The sequence below is a fragment of the Oncorhynchus masou genome, unplaced genomic scaffold (genome assembly GCF_036934945.1).
Source record: "Oncorhynchus masou masou isolate Uvic2021 unplaced genomic scaffold, UVic_Omas_1.1 unplaced_scaffold_881, whole genome shotgun sequence".
NCBI classification, from domain to species: Eukaryota; Metazoa; Chordata; class Actinopteri; order Salmoniformes; family Salmonidae; genus Oncorhynchus; species Oncorhynchus masou.
In genome coordinates, this window is record NW_027015275.1 from 35958 (window position 1) to 52553 (window position 16596).

General features: G+C 33.8%; 1 protein-coding gene across 1 annotated transcript in view; it reads right to left on the reverse strand.

Annotated features, from left to right (window-relative positions):
- The window catches only part of LOC135537985 (histone-lysine N-methyltransferase KMT5B-like), a 50138-nt gene that overhangs the window by 5481 nt on the left and 28061 nt on the right, over positions 1 to 16596 (reverse strand). The window contains exon 8 of the mRNA XM_064963992.1: positions 45 to 181. Coding sequence (XP_064820064.1) covers positions 45 to 181 — 137 coding nt within the window. The remainder of the gene's footprint in view (positions 1 to 44; positions 182 to 16596) is intronic.

A 16596-nucleotide genomic window follows, 5' to 3' on the forward strand; every position in this document is an offset into this window, starting at 1 on the left:
GTTATTCAAAATCAATAGAAAATGGACGTCAAGACCATACATACCGTTCACACGTGTAGCATTCACAATATTCGTTGTTCTCCCCGAAGAATCCGTCGCCGTAGTAACAGGAGATCTCCTCTCCCGGTTCGATGTCCCTTAGCACCTTGACACAGGCCGTGTCACGGCCCGTCGACACAAACTGGAACACACCAAGACACTCATTTAACACCATCAGCCATCTAGACACACAACGGTTAGAGATTCATTTAACACCTTCAGCCATCTAGACACACAACTAAAACGGTTAGAGATTCATTTAACACCTTCAGCCATCTAGACACACAACTAAAACGGTTAGAGATTCATTTAACACCATCAGCCATCTAGACACACAACTAAAACGGTTAGATTCATTTAACACCATCAGCCATCTAGACACACAACTAAAACGGTTAGAGATTCATTTAACACCATCAGCCATCTAGACACACAACTAAAACGGTTAGAGATTCATTTAACACCATCAGCCATCTAGACACACAACTAAAACGGTTAGAGATTCATTTAACACCATCAGCCATCTAGACACACAACTAAAACGGTTAGAGATTCATTTAACACCATCAGCCATCTAGACACACAACTAAAACGGTTAGAGACTCATTTAACACCATCAGCCATCTAGACCACACAACTAAAACGGTTAGAGATTCATTTAACACCATCAGCCATCTAGACACACAACTAAAACGGTTAGAGATTCATTTAACACCATCAGCCATCTAGACACACAACTAAAACGGTTAGAGATTCATTTAACACCATCAGCCATCTAGACACACAACTAAAACGGTTAGAGATTCATTTAACACCATCGGCCATCTAGACACACAACTAAAACGGTTAGAGACTCATTTAACACCATCAGCCATCTAGACAAACAACTAAAACGGTTGGAGACTCATTTAACACCTTCAGCCATCTAGACACACAACTAAAACGGTTAGAGATTCATTTAACACCATCGGCCATCTAGACACACAACTAAAACGGTTAGAGACTCATTTAACACCATCAGCCATCTAGACAAACAACTAAAACGGTTGGAGACTCATTTAACACCTTCAGCCATCTAGACACACAACTAAAACGGTTAGAGATTCATTTAACACCATCAGCCATCGAGACACACAACTAAAACGGTTGGAGACTCATTTAACACCTTCAGCCATCTAGACAAACAACTAAAACGGTTGGAGACCAGAATCGGAATTTACAACAAGTCTGAGAATATGTGCTGATCTAGGATCAGTTTAGCCTTTTAGATGACTGCTGTTACTGTTTATTCTATACATAGTCACTTTACCCCTACCTACACTGCTGTTACTGTTTATTATCTATACATAGTCACTTTACTCCTACCTACACTGATGTTACTGTTTATTATCTATACATAGTCACTTTACCCCTACCTACACTGCTGTTACTGTTTATTATCTATACATAGTCACTTTACCCCTACCTACACTGATGTTACGGTCTGTTTATTATCTATACATAGTCACTTTACTCCTACCTACACTGATGTTACTGTTTATTATCTATATATAGTCACTTTACCCCTACCTACACTGATGTTACTGTTTATTATCTATATATAGTCACTTTACCCCTACCTACACTGATGTTACTGTCTGTTTATTATCTATATATAGTCACTTTACCCCTACCTACACTGATGTTACTGTCTGTTTATTATCTATATATAGTCACTTTACCCCTACCTACACTGATGTTACTGTTTATTATCTATATATAGTCACTTTACCCCTACCTACACTGATGTTACGGTCTGTTTATTATCTATATATAGTCACTTTACCCCTACCTACACTGATGTTACGGTCTGTTTATTATCTATATATAGTCACTTTACCCCTACCTACACTGATGTTACTGTCTGTTTATTATCTATATATAGTCACTTTACCCCTACCTACACTGATGTTACTGTTTATTATCTATATATAGTCACTTTACCCCTACCTACACTGATGTTACTGTCTGTTTATTATCTATATATAGTCACTTTACCCCTACCTACACTGATGTTACTGTCTGTTTATTATCTATATATAGTCACTTTACCCCTACCTACACTGATGTTACTGTTTATTATCTATATATAGTCACTTTACCCCTACCTACACTGATGTTACTGTCTGTTTATTATCTATATATAGTCACTTTACCCCTACCTACACTGATGTTACTGTTTATTATCTATACATAGTCACTTTACCCCTACCTACACTGATGTTACTGTTTATTATCTATATATAGTCACTTTACCCCTACCTACACTGATGTTACTGTTTATTATCTATACATAGTCACTTTACCCCTACCTACACTGATGTTACGGTCTGTTTATTATCTATACATAGTCACTTTACTCCTACCTACACTGATGTTACTGTTTATTATCTATATATAGTCACTTTACCCCTACCTACACTGATGTTACTGTTTATTATCTATATATAGTCACTTTACCCCTACCTACACTGATGTTACTGTTTATTATCTATATATAGTCACTTTACCCCTACCTACACTGATGTTACTGTTTATTATCTATATATAGTCACTTTACCCCTACCTACACTGATGTTACTGTTTATTATCTATATATAGTCACTTTACCCCTACCTACACTGATGTTACTGTCTGTTTATTATCTATATATAGTCACTTTACCCCTACCTACACTGATGTTACTGTTTATTATCTATACATAGTCACTTTACCCCTACCTACACTGATGTTACTGTTTATTATCTATATATAGTCACTTTACCCCTACCTACACTGATGTTACTGTTTATTATCTATACATAGTCACTTTACCCCTACCTACACTGATGTTACGGTCTGTTTATTATCTATATATAGTCACTTTACCCCTACCTACACTGATGTTACTGTCTGTTTATTATCTATATATAGTCACTTTACCCCTACCTACACTGATGTTACTGTTTATTATCTATATATAGTCACTTTACCCCTACCTACACTGATGTTACGGTCTGTTTATTATCTATATATAGTCACTTTACCCCTACCTACACTGATGTTACTGTTTATTATCTATATATAGTCACTTTACCCCTACCTACACTGATGTTACTGTTTATTATCTATATATAGTCACTTTACCCCTACCTACACTGATGTTACTGTTTATTATCTATATATAGTCACTTTACCCCTACCTACACTGATGTTACTGTCTGTTTATTATCTATATATAGTCACTTTACCCCTACCTACACTGATGTTACTGTTTATTATCTATATATAGTCACTTTACCCCTACCTACACTGATGTTACTGTTTATTATCTATATATAGTCACTTTACCCCTACCTACACTGATGTTACTGTCTGTTTATTATCTATATATAGTCACTTTACCCCTACCTACACTGATGTTACTGTCTGTTTATTATCTATATATAGTCACTTTACCCCTACCTACACTGCTGTTACTGTTTATTATCTATACATAGTCACTTTACCCCTACCTACACTGATGTTACTGTCTGTTTATTATCTATACATAGTCACTTTACCCCTACCTACACTGATGTTACTGTCTGTTTATTATCTATATATAGTCACTTTACCCCTACCTACACTGATGTTACTGTTTATTATCTATATATAGTCACTTTACCCCTACCTACACTGATGTTACTGTCTGTTTATTATCTATATATAGTCACTTTACCCCTACCTACACTGCTGTTACTGTTTATTATCTATACATAGTCACTTTACCCCTACCTACACTGATGTTACTGTCTGTTTATTATCTATATATAGTCACTTTACCCCTACCTACACTGCTGTTACTGTTTATTATCTATACATAGTCACTTTACCCCTACCTACACTGATGTTACTGTCTGTTTATTATCTATACATAGTCACTTTACCCCTACCTACACTGATGTTACTGTCTGTTTATTATCTATATATAGTCACTTTACCCCTACCTACACTGATGTTACTGTTTATTATCTATATATAGTCACTTTACCCCTACCTACACTGATGTTACTGTCTGTTTATTATCTATACATAGTCACTTTACCCCTACCTACACTGATGTTACTGTTTATTATCTATATATAGTCACTTTACCCCTACCTACACTGATGTTACTGTTTATTATCTATATATAGTCACTTTACCCCTACCTACACTGATGTTAATGTTTATTATCTATATGTAGTCACTTTACCCCTACCTACACTGATGTTACTGTTTATTATCTATATATAGTCACTTTACCCCTACCTACACTGATGTTACTGTTTATTATCTATATATAGTCACTTTACCCCTACCTACACTGATGTTACTGTTTATTATCTATATATAGTCACTTTACCTCTACCTACACTGATGTTACTGTTTATTATCTATATATAGTCACTTTACCCCTACCTACACTGATGTTACTGTTTATTATCTCTATGTAGTCACTTTACCCCTACCTACACTGATGTTACTGTCTGTTTATTATCTATATATAGTCCCTTTACCCCTACCTACACTGATATTACTGTTTATTATCTATATATAGTCCCTTTACCCCTACCTACACTGATGTTACTGTCTGTTTATTATCTATATATAGTCACTTTACCCCTACCTACACTGATGTTACTGTTTATTATCTATATATAGTCACTTTACCCCTACCTACACTGATGTTACTGTTTATTATCTATATATAGTCACTTTACCCCTACCTACACTGATGTTACTGTCTGTTTATTATCTATATATAGTCACTTTACCCCTACCTACACTGATGTTACTGTTTATTATCTATATATAGTCACTTTACCCCTACCTACACTGATGTTACTGTCTGTTTATTATCTATATATAGTCACTTTACCCCTACCTACACTGATGTTACTGTTTATCATCTATACATAGTCACTTTACCCCTACCTACACTGATGTTACTGTTTATTATCTATATATAGTCACTTTACCCCTACCTACACTGATGTTACTGTTTGTTATCTATATATAGTCACTTTACCCCTACCTACACTGATGTTACTGTTTATTATCTATACATAGTCACTTTACCCCTACCTACACTGATGTTACTGTTTATTATCTATATATAGTCACTTTACCCCTACCTACACTGATGTTACTGTTTATTATCTATATATAGTCACTTTACCCCTACCTACACTGATGTTACTGTTTATTATCTATATATAGTCACTTTACCCCTACCTACACTGATGTTACTGTTTATTATCTATATATAGTCACTTTACCCCTACCTACACTGATGTTACTGTTTATTATCTATATATAGTCACTTTACCCCTACCTACACTGATGTTACTGTCTGTTTATTATCTATATACAGTCACTTTACCCCTACCTACACTGATGTTACTGTTTATTATCTATATATAGTCACTTTACCCCTACCTACACTGATGTTATTGTCTGTTTATTATCTATATATAGTCACTTTACCCCTACCTACACTGCTGTTACTGTTTATTATCTATACATAGTCACTTTACCCCTACCTACACTGATGTTACTGTTTATTATCTATATATAGTCACTTTACCCCTACCTACACTGATGTTACTGTCTGTTTATTATCTATATATAGTCACTTTACCCCTACCTACACTGATGTTACTGTTTATTATCTATATATAGTCACTTTACCCCTACCTACACTGATGTTACTGTCTGTTTATTATCTATATATAGTCACTTTACCCCTACCTACACTGATGTTACTGTCTGTTTATTATCTATATATAGTCACTTTACCCCTACCTACACTGCTGTTACTGTTTATTATCTATACATAGTCAATTTACCCCTACCTACACTGATGTTACTGTCTGTTTATTATCTATATATAGTCACTTTACCCCTACCTACACTGATGTTACTGTTTATTATCTATATATAGTCACTTTACCCCTACCTACACTGATGTTACTGTCTGTTTATTATCTATACATAGTCACTTTACCCCTACCTACACTGATGTTACTGTTTATTATCTATATATAGTCACTTTACCCCTACCTACACTGATGTTACTGTTTATTATCTATATATAGTCACTTTACCCCTACCTACACTGATGTTACTGTTTATTATCTATATATAGTCACTTTACCTCTACCTACACTGATGTTACTGTTTATTATCTATATATAGTCACTTTACCCCTACCTACACTGATGTTACTGTTTATTATCTCTATGTAGTCACTTTACCCCTACCTACACTGATGTTACTGTCTGTTTATTATCTATATATAGTCCCTTTACCCCTACCTACACTGATATTACTGTTTATTATCTATATATAGTCCCTTTACCCCTACCTACACTGATGTTACTGTCTGTTTATTATCTATATATAGTCACTTTACCCCTACCTACACTGATGTTACTGTTTATTATCTATATATAGTCACTTTACCCCTACCTACACTGATGTTACTGTTTATTATCTATATATAGTCACTTTACCCCTACCTACACTGATGTTACTGTCTGTTTATTATCTATATATAGTCACTTTACCCCTACCTACACTGATGTTACTGTTTATTATCTATATATAGTCACTTTACCCCTACCTACACTGATGTTACTGTCTGTTTATTATCTATATATAGTCACTTTACCCCTACCTACACTGATGTTACTGTTTATTATCTATACATAGTCACTTTACCCCTACCTACACTGATGTTACTGTTTATTATCTATATATAGTCACTTTACCCCTACCTACACTGATGTTACTGTTTGTTATCTATATATAGTCACTTTACCCCTACCTACACTGATGTTACTGTTTATTATCTATACATAGTCACTTTACCCCTACCTACACTGATGTTACTGTTTATTATCTATATATAGTCACTTTACCCCTACCTACACTGATGTTACTGTTTATTATCTATATATAGTCACTTTACCCCTACCTACACTGATGTTACTGTTTATTATCTATATATAGTCACTTTACCCCTACCTACACTGATGTTACTGTCTGTTTATTATCTATATACAGTCACTTTACCCCTACCTACACTGATGTTACTGTTTATTATCTATATATAGTCACTTTACCCCTACCTACACTGATGTTACTGTCTGTTTATTATCTATATATAGTCACTTTACCCCTACCTACACTGCTGTTACTGTTTATTATCTATACATAGTCACTTTACCCCTACCTACACTGATGTTACTGTCTGTTTATTATCTATACATAGTCACTTTACCCCTACCTACACTGATGTTACTGTTTATTATCTATATATAGTCACTTTACCCCTACCTACACTGATGTTACTGTTTATTATCTATATGTAGTCACTTTACCCCTACCTACACTGATGTTACTGTTTATTATCTATATATAGTCACTTTACCCCTACCTACACTGATGTTACTGTTTATTATCTATATATAGTCCCTTTACCCCTACCTACACTGATGTTACTGTTTATTATCTATATATAGTCCCTTTACCCCTACCTACACTGATGTTACTGTTTATTATCTATATATAGTCACTTTACCCCTACCTACACTGATGTTACTGTTTATTATCTATATATAGTCACTTTACCCCTACCTACACTGATGTTACTGTTTATTATCTATATATAGTCACTTTACCCCTACTTTACCCCTACCTACACTGCTGTTACTGTTTATTATCTATACATAGTCACTTTACCCCTACCTACACTGATGTTACTGTTTATTATCTATACATAGTCACTTTACCCCTACCTACACTGATGTTACTGTCTGTTTATTATCTATATATAGTCACTTTACCCCTACCTACACTGATGTTACTGTTTATTATCTATATATAGTCCCTTTACCCCTACCTACACTGATGTTACTGTTTATTATCTATATATAGTCACTTTACCCCTACCTACACTGATGTTACTGTCTGTTTATTATCTATACATAGTCACTTTACCCCTACCTACACTGATGTTACTGTCTGTTTATTATCTATATATAGTCACTTTACCCCTACCTACACTGATGTTACTGTCTGTTTATTATCTATACATAGTCACTTTACCCCTACCTACACTGATGTTACTGTTTATTATCTATATATAGTCACTTTACCCCTACCTACACTGATGTTACTGTTTATTATCTATACATAGTCACTTTACCCCTACCTACACTGATGTTACTGTCTGTTTATTATCTATACATAGTCACTTTACCCCTACCTACACTGATGTTACTGTTTATTATCTATATATAGTCACTTTACCCCTACCTACACTGATGTTACTGTTTATTATCTATATGTAGTCACTTTACCCCTACCTACACTGATGTTACTGTTTATTATCTATACATAGTCACTTTACCCCTACCTACACTGATGTTACTGTTTATTATCTATATATAGTCACTTTACCCCTACCTACACTGATGTTACTGTTTATTATCTATATATAGTCCCTTTACCCCTACCTACACTGATGTTACTGTTTATTATCTATATATAGTCACTTTACCCCTACCTACACTGATGTTACTGTTTATTATCTATATATAGTCACTTTACCCCTACCTACACTGATGTTACTGTTTATTATCTATATATAGTCACTTTACCCCTACCTACACTGATGTTACTGTTTATTATCTATATATAGTCACTTTACCCCTACCTACACTGATGTTACTGTCTGTTTATTATCTATATATAGTCACTTTACCCCTACCTACACTGCTGTTACTGTTTATTATCTATACATAGTCACTTTACCCCTACCTACACTGATGTTACTGTCTGTTTATTATCTATACATAGTCACTTTACCCCTACCTACACTGATGTTACTGTTTATTATCTATATGTAGTCACTTTACCCCTACCTACACTGATGTTACTGTTTATTATCTATATATAGTCACTTTACCCCTACCTACACTGATGTTACTGTTTATTATCTATATATAGTCCCTTTACCCCTACCTACACTGATGTTACTGTTTATTATCTATATATAGTCACTTTACCCCTACCTACACTGATGTTACTGTTTATTATCTATATATAGTCACTTTACCCCTACCTACACTGATGTTACTGTTTATTATCTATATATAGTCCCTTTACCCCTACCTACACTGATGTTACTGTTTATTATCTATATATAGTCACTTTACCCCTACCTACACTGATGTTACTGTTTATTATCTATATATAGTCACTTTACCCCTACCTACACTGATGTTACTGTTTATTATCTATATATATATATATATAGTCACTTTACCCCTACCTACACTGATGTTACTGTTTATTATCTATACATAGTCACTTTACCCCTACCTACACTGATGTTACTGTCTGTTTATTATCTATACATAGTCACTTTACCCCTACCTACACTGATGTTACTGTCTGTTTATTATCTATACATAGTCACTTTACCCCTACCTACACTGATGTTACTGTTTATTATCTATACATAGTCACTTTACCCCTACCTACACTGATGTTACTGTTTATTATCTATATATAGTCACTTTACCCCTACCTACACTGATGTTACTGTTTATTATCTATATATAGTCACTTTACCCCTACCTACACTGATGTTACTGTCTGTTTATTATCTATATATAGTCACTTTACCCCTACCTACACTGATGTTACTGTCTGTTTATTATCTATATGTAGTCACTTTACCCCTACCTACACTGATGTTACTGTTTATTATCTATATATAGTCACTTTACCCCTACCTACACTGATGTTACTGTTTATTATCTATATATAGTCACTTTACCCCTACCTACACTGATGTTACTGTTTATTATCTATATATAGTCACTTTACCCCTACCTACACTGATGTTACTGTTTATTATCTATACATAGTCACTTTACCCCTACCTACACTGATGTTACTGTTTATTATCTATACATAGTCACTTTACCCCTACCTACACTGATGTTACTGTTTATTATCTATACATAGTCACTTTACCCCTACCTACACTGATGTTACTGTTTATTATCTATATATAGTCCCTTTACCCCTACCTACACTGATGTTACTGTTTGTTATCTATATATAGTCACTTTACCCCTACCTACACTGATGTTACTGTTTATTATCTATACATAGTCACTTTACCCCTACCTACACTGATGTTACTGTTTATTATCTATATATAGTCACTTTACCCCTACCTACACTGATGTTACTGTTTATTATCTATATATAGTCACTTTACCCCTACCTACACTGATGTTACTGTTTATTATCTATATATAGTCACTTTACCCCTACCTACACTGATGTTACTGTTTATTATCTATATATAGTCACTTTACCCCTACCTACACTGATGTTACTGTCTGTTTATTATCTATATACAGTCACTTTACCCCTACCTACACTGATGTTACTGTTTATTATCTATATATAGTCACTTTACCCCTACCTACACTGATGTTACTGTCTGTTTATTATCTATATATAGTCACTTTACCCCTACCTACACTGCTGTTACTGTTTATTATCTATACATAGTCACTTTACCCCTACCTACACTGATGTTACTGTCTGTTTATTATCTATACATAGTCACTTTACCCCTACCTACACTGATGTTACTGTCTGTTTATTATCTATACATAGTCACTTTACCCCTACCTACACTGATGTTACTGTTTATTATCTATATATAGTCACTTTACCCCTACCTACACTGATGTTACTGTTTATTATCTATATATAGTCACTTTACCCCTACCTACACTGATGTTACTGTTTATTATCTATACATAGTCACTTTACCCCTACCTACACTGATGTTACTGTTTATTATCTATATATAGTCACTTTACCCCTACCTACACTGATGTTACTGTTTATTATCTATATGTAGTCACTTTACCCCTACCTACACTGATGTTACTGTTTATTATCTATACATAGTCACTTTACCCCTACCTACACTGATGTTACTGTCTGTTTATTATCTATACATAGTCACTTTACCCCTACCTACACTGATGTTACTGTTTATTATCTATATATAGTCACTTTACCCCTACCTACACTGATGTTACTGTTTATTATCTATATATAGTCACTTTACCCCTACCTACACTGATGTTACTGTTTATTATCTATATATAGTCACTTTACCCCTACCTACACTGATGTTACTGTTTATTATCTATATATAGTCACTTTACCCCTACCTACACTGATGTTACTGTTTATTATCTCTATGTAGTCACTTTACCCCTACCTACACTGATGTTACTGTTTATTATCTATATATAGTCACTTTACCCCTACCTACACTGATGTTACTGTTTATTATCTATATATAGTCACTTTACCCCTACCTACACTGATGTTACTGTCTGTTTATTATCTATATACAGTCACTTTACCCCTACCTACACTGATGTTACTGTTTATTATCTATATATAGTCACTTTACCCCTACCTACACTGATGTTACTGTCTGTTTATTATCTATATATAGTCACTTTACCCCTACCTACACTGCTGTTACTGTTTATTATCTATACATAGTCACTTTACCCCTACCTACACTGATGTTACTGTCTGTTTATTATCTATACATAGTCACTTTACCCCTACCTACACTGATGTTACTGTCTGTTTATTATCTATACATAGTCACTTTACCCCTACCTACACTGATGTTACTGTTTATTATCTATATATAGTCACTTTACCCCTACCTACACTGATGTTACTGTTTATTATCTATATATAGTCACTTTACCCCTACCTACACTGATGTTACTGTTTATTATCTATATGTAGTCACTTTACCCCTACCTACACTGATGTTACTGTTTATTATCTATATATAGTCACTTTACCCCTACCTACACTGATGTTACTGTTTATTATCTATATATAGTCCCTTTACCCCTACCTACACTGATGTTACTGTTTATTATCTATATATAGTCACTTTACCCCTACCTACACTGATGTTACTGTTTATTATCTATATATAGTCACTTTACCCCTACCTACACTGATGTTACTGTTTATTATCTATATATAGTCCCTTTACCCCTACCTACACTGATGTTACTGTTTATTATCTATATATAGTCACTTTACCCCTACCTACACTGATGTTACTGTCTGTTTATTATCTATATATAGTCACTTTACCCCTACCTACACTGATGTTACTGTCTGTTTATTATCTATATATAGTCACTTTACCCCTACCTACACTGATGTTACTGTCTGTTTATTATCTATATGTAGTCACTTTACCCCTACCTACACTGATGTTACTGTTTATTATCTATACATAGTCACTTTACCCCTACCTACACTGATGTTACTGTTTATTATCTATATATAGTCACTTTACCCCTACCTACACTGATGTTACTGTTTATTATCTATATATAGTCACTTTACCCCTACCTACACTGATGTTACTGTTTATTATCTATATATAGTCACTTTAGCCCTACCTACACTGATGTTACTGTCTGTTTATTATCTATATATAGTCACTTTACCCCTACCTACACTGATGTTACTGTTTATTATCTATACATAGTCACTTTACCCCTACCTACACTGATGTTACTGTTTATTATCTATATATAGTCACTTTACCCCTACCTACACTGATGTTACTGTTTATTATCTATATATAGTCACTTTACCCCTACCTACACTGATGTTACTGTCTGTTTATTATCTATACATAGTCACTTTACCCCTACCTACACTGATGTTACTGTTTATTATCTATATATAGTCACTTTACCCCTACCTACACTGATGTTACTGTTTATTATCTATATGTAGTCACTTTACCCCTACCTACACTGATGTTACTGTTTATTATCTATACATAGTCACTTTACCCCTACCTACACTGATGTTACTGTTTATTATCTATATATAGTCACTTTACCCCTACCTACACTGATGTTACTGTTTATTATCTATATATAGTCCCTTTACCCCTACCTACACTGATGTTACTGTTTATTATCTATATATAGTCACTTTACCCCTACCTACACTGATGTTACTGTTTATTATCTATATATAGTCACTTTACCCCTACCTACACTGATGTTACTGTTTATTATCTCTATGTAGTCACTTTACCCCTACCTACACTGATGTTACTGTTTATTATCTATATATAGTCACTTTACCCCTACCTACACTGATGTTACTGTTTATTATCTATATATAGTCACTTTACCCCTACCTACACTGATGTTACTGTCTGTTTATTATCTATATACAGTCACTTTACCCCTACCTACACTGATGTTACTGTTTATTATCTATATATAGTCACTTTACCCCTACCTACACTGATGTTACTGTCTGTTTATTATCTATATATAGTCACTTTACCCCTACCTACACTGCTGTTACTGTTTATTATCTATACATAGTCACTTTACCCCTACCTACACTGATGTTACTGTCTGTTTATTATCTATACATAGTCACTTTACCCCTACCTACACTGATGTTACTGTCTGTTTATTATCTATACATAGTCACTTTACCCCTACCTACACTGATGTTACTGTTTATTATCTATATATAGTCACTTTACCCCTACCTACACTGATGTTACTGTTTATTATCTATATATAGTCACTTTACCCCTACCTACACTGATGTTACTGTTTATTATCTATATGTAGTCACTTTACCCCTACCTACACTGATGTTACTGTTTATTATCTATATATAGTCACTTTACCCCTACCTACACTGATGTTACTGTTTATTATCTATATATAGTCCTTTTACCCCTACCTACACTGATGTTACTGTTTATTATCTATATATAGTCACTTTACCCCTACCTACACTGATGTTACTGTTTATTATCTATATATAGTCACTTTACCCCTACCTACACTGATGTTACTGTTTATTATCTATATATAGTCCCTTTACCCCTACCTACACTGATGTTACTGTTTATTATCTATATATAGTCCCTTTACCCCTACCTACACTGATGTTACTGTTTATTATCTATATATAGTCACTTTACCCCTACCTACACTGATGTTACTGTCTGTTTATTATCTATATATAGTCACTTTACCCCTACCTACACTGATGTTACTGTCTGTTTATTATCTATATATAGTCACTTTACCCCTACCTACACTGATGTTACTGTCTGTTTATTATCTATATGTAGTCACTTTACCCCTACCTACACTGATGTTACTGTTTATTATCTATACATAGTCACTTTACCCCTACCTACACTGATGTTACTGTTTATTATCTATATATAGTCACTTTACCCCTACCTACACTGATGTTACTGTTTATTATCTATATATAGTCACTTTACCCCTACCTACACTGATGTTACTGTTTATTATCTATATATAGTCACTTTACCCCTACCTACACTGATGTTACTGTCTGTTTATTATCTATATACAGTCACTTTACCCCTACCTACACTGATGTTACTGTTTATTATCTATATATAGTCACTTTACCCCTACCTACACTGATGTTACTGTCTGTTTATTATCTATATATAGTCACTTTACCCCTACCTACACTGATGTTACTGTTTATTATCTATACATAGTCACTTTACCCCTACCTACACTGATGTTACTGTTTATTATCTATATATAGTCACTTTACCCCTACCTACACTGATGTTACTGTTTATTATCTATATATAGTCACTTTACCCCTACCTACACTGATGTTACTGTCTGTTTATTATCTATACATAGTCACTTTACCCCTACCTACACTGATGTTACTGTTTATTATCTATATATAGTCACTTTACCCCTACCTACACTGATGTTACTGTTTATTATCTATATGTAGTCACTTTACCCCTACCTACACTGATGTTACTGTTTATTATCTATACATAGTCACTTTACCCCTACCTACACTGATGTTACTGTTTATTATCTATATATAGTCACTTTACCCCTACCTACACTGATGTTACTGTTTATTATCTATATATAGTCCCTTTACCCCTACCTACACTGATGTTACTGTTTATTATCTATATATAGTCACTTTACCCCTACCTACACTGATGTTACTGTTTATTATCTATATATAGTCACTTTACCCCTACGTACACTGATGTTACTGTTTATTATCTATATATAGTCACTTTACCCCTACCTACACTGATGTTACTGTTTATTATCTATATATAGTCACTTTACCCCTACCTACACTGATGTTACTGTTTATTATCTCTATGTAGTCACTTTACCCCTACCTACACTGATGTTACTGTTTATTATCTATATATAGTCACTTTACCCCTACCTACACTGATGTTACTGTTTATTATCTATATATAGTCACTTTACCCCTACCTACACTGATGTTACTGTCTGTTTATTATCTATATACAGTCACTTTACCCCTACCTACACTGATGTTACTGTTTATTATCTATATATAGTCACTTTACCCCTACCTACACTGATGTTACTGTCTGTTTATTATCTATATATAGTCACTTTACCCCTACCTACACTGCTGTTACTGTTTATTATCTATACATAGTCACTTTACCCCTACCTACACTGATGTTACTGTCTGTTTATTATCTATACATAGTCACTTTACCCCTACCTACACTGATGTTACTGTCTGTTTATTATCTATACATAGTCACTTTACCCCTACCTACACTGATGTTACTGTTTATTATCTATATATAGTCACTTTACCCCTACCTACACTGATGTTACTGTTTATTATCTATATATAGTCACTTTACCCCTACCTACACTGATGTTACTGTTTATTATCTATATGTAGTCACTTTACCCCTACCTACACTGATGTTACTGTTTATTATCTATATATAGTCACTTTACCCCTACCTACACTGATGTTACTGTTTATTATCTATATATAGTCCCTTTACCCCTACCTACACTGATGTTACTGTTTATTATCTATATATAGTCACTTTACCCCTACCTACACTGATGTTACTGTTTATTATCTATATATAGTCACTTTACCCCTACCTACACTGATGTTACTGTTTATTATCTATATATAGTCCCTTTACCCCTACCTACACTGATGTTACTGTTTATTATCTATATATAGTCCCTTTACCCCTACCTACACTGATGTTACTGTTTATTATCTATATATAGTCACTTTACCCCTACCTACACTGATGTTACTGTCTGTTTATTATCTATATGTAGTCACTTTACCCCTACCTACACTGATGTTACTGTTTATTATCTATACATAGTCACTTTACCCCTACCTACACTGATGTTACTGTTTATTATCTATATATAGTCACTTTACCCCTACCTACACTGATGTTACTGTTTATTATCTATATATAGTCACTTTACCCCTACCTACACTGATGTTACTGTTTATTATCTATATATAGTCACTTTA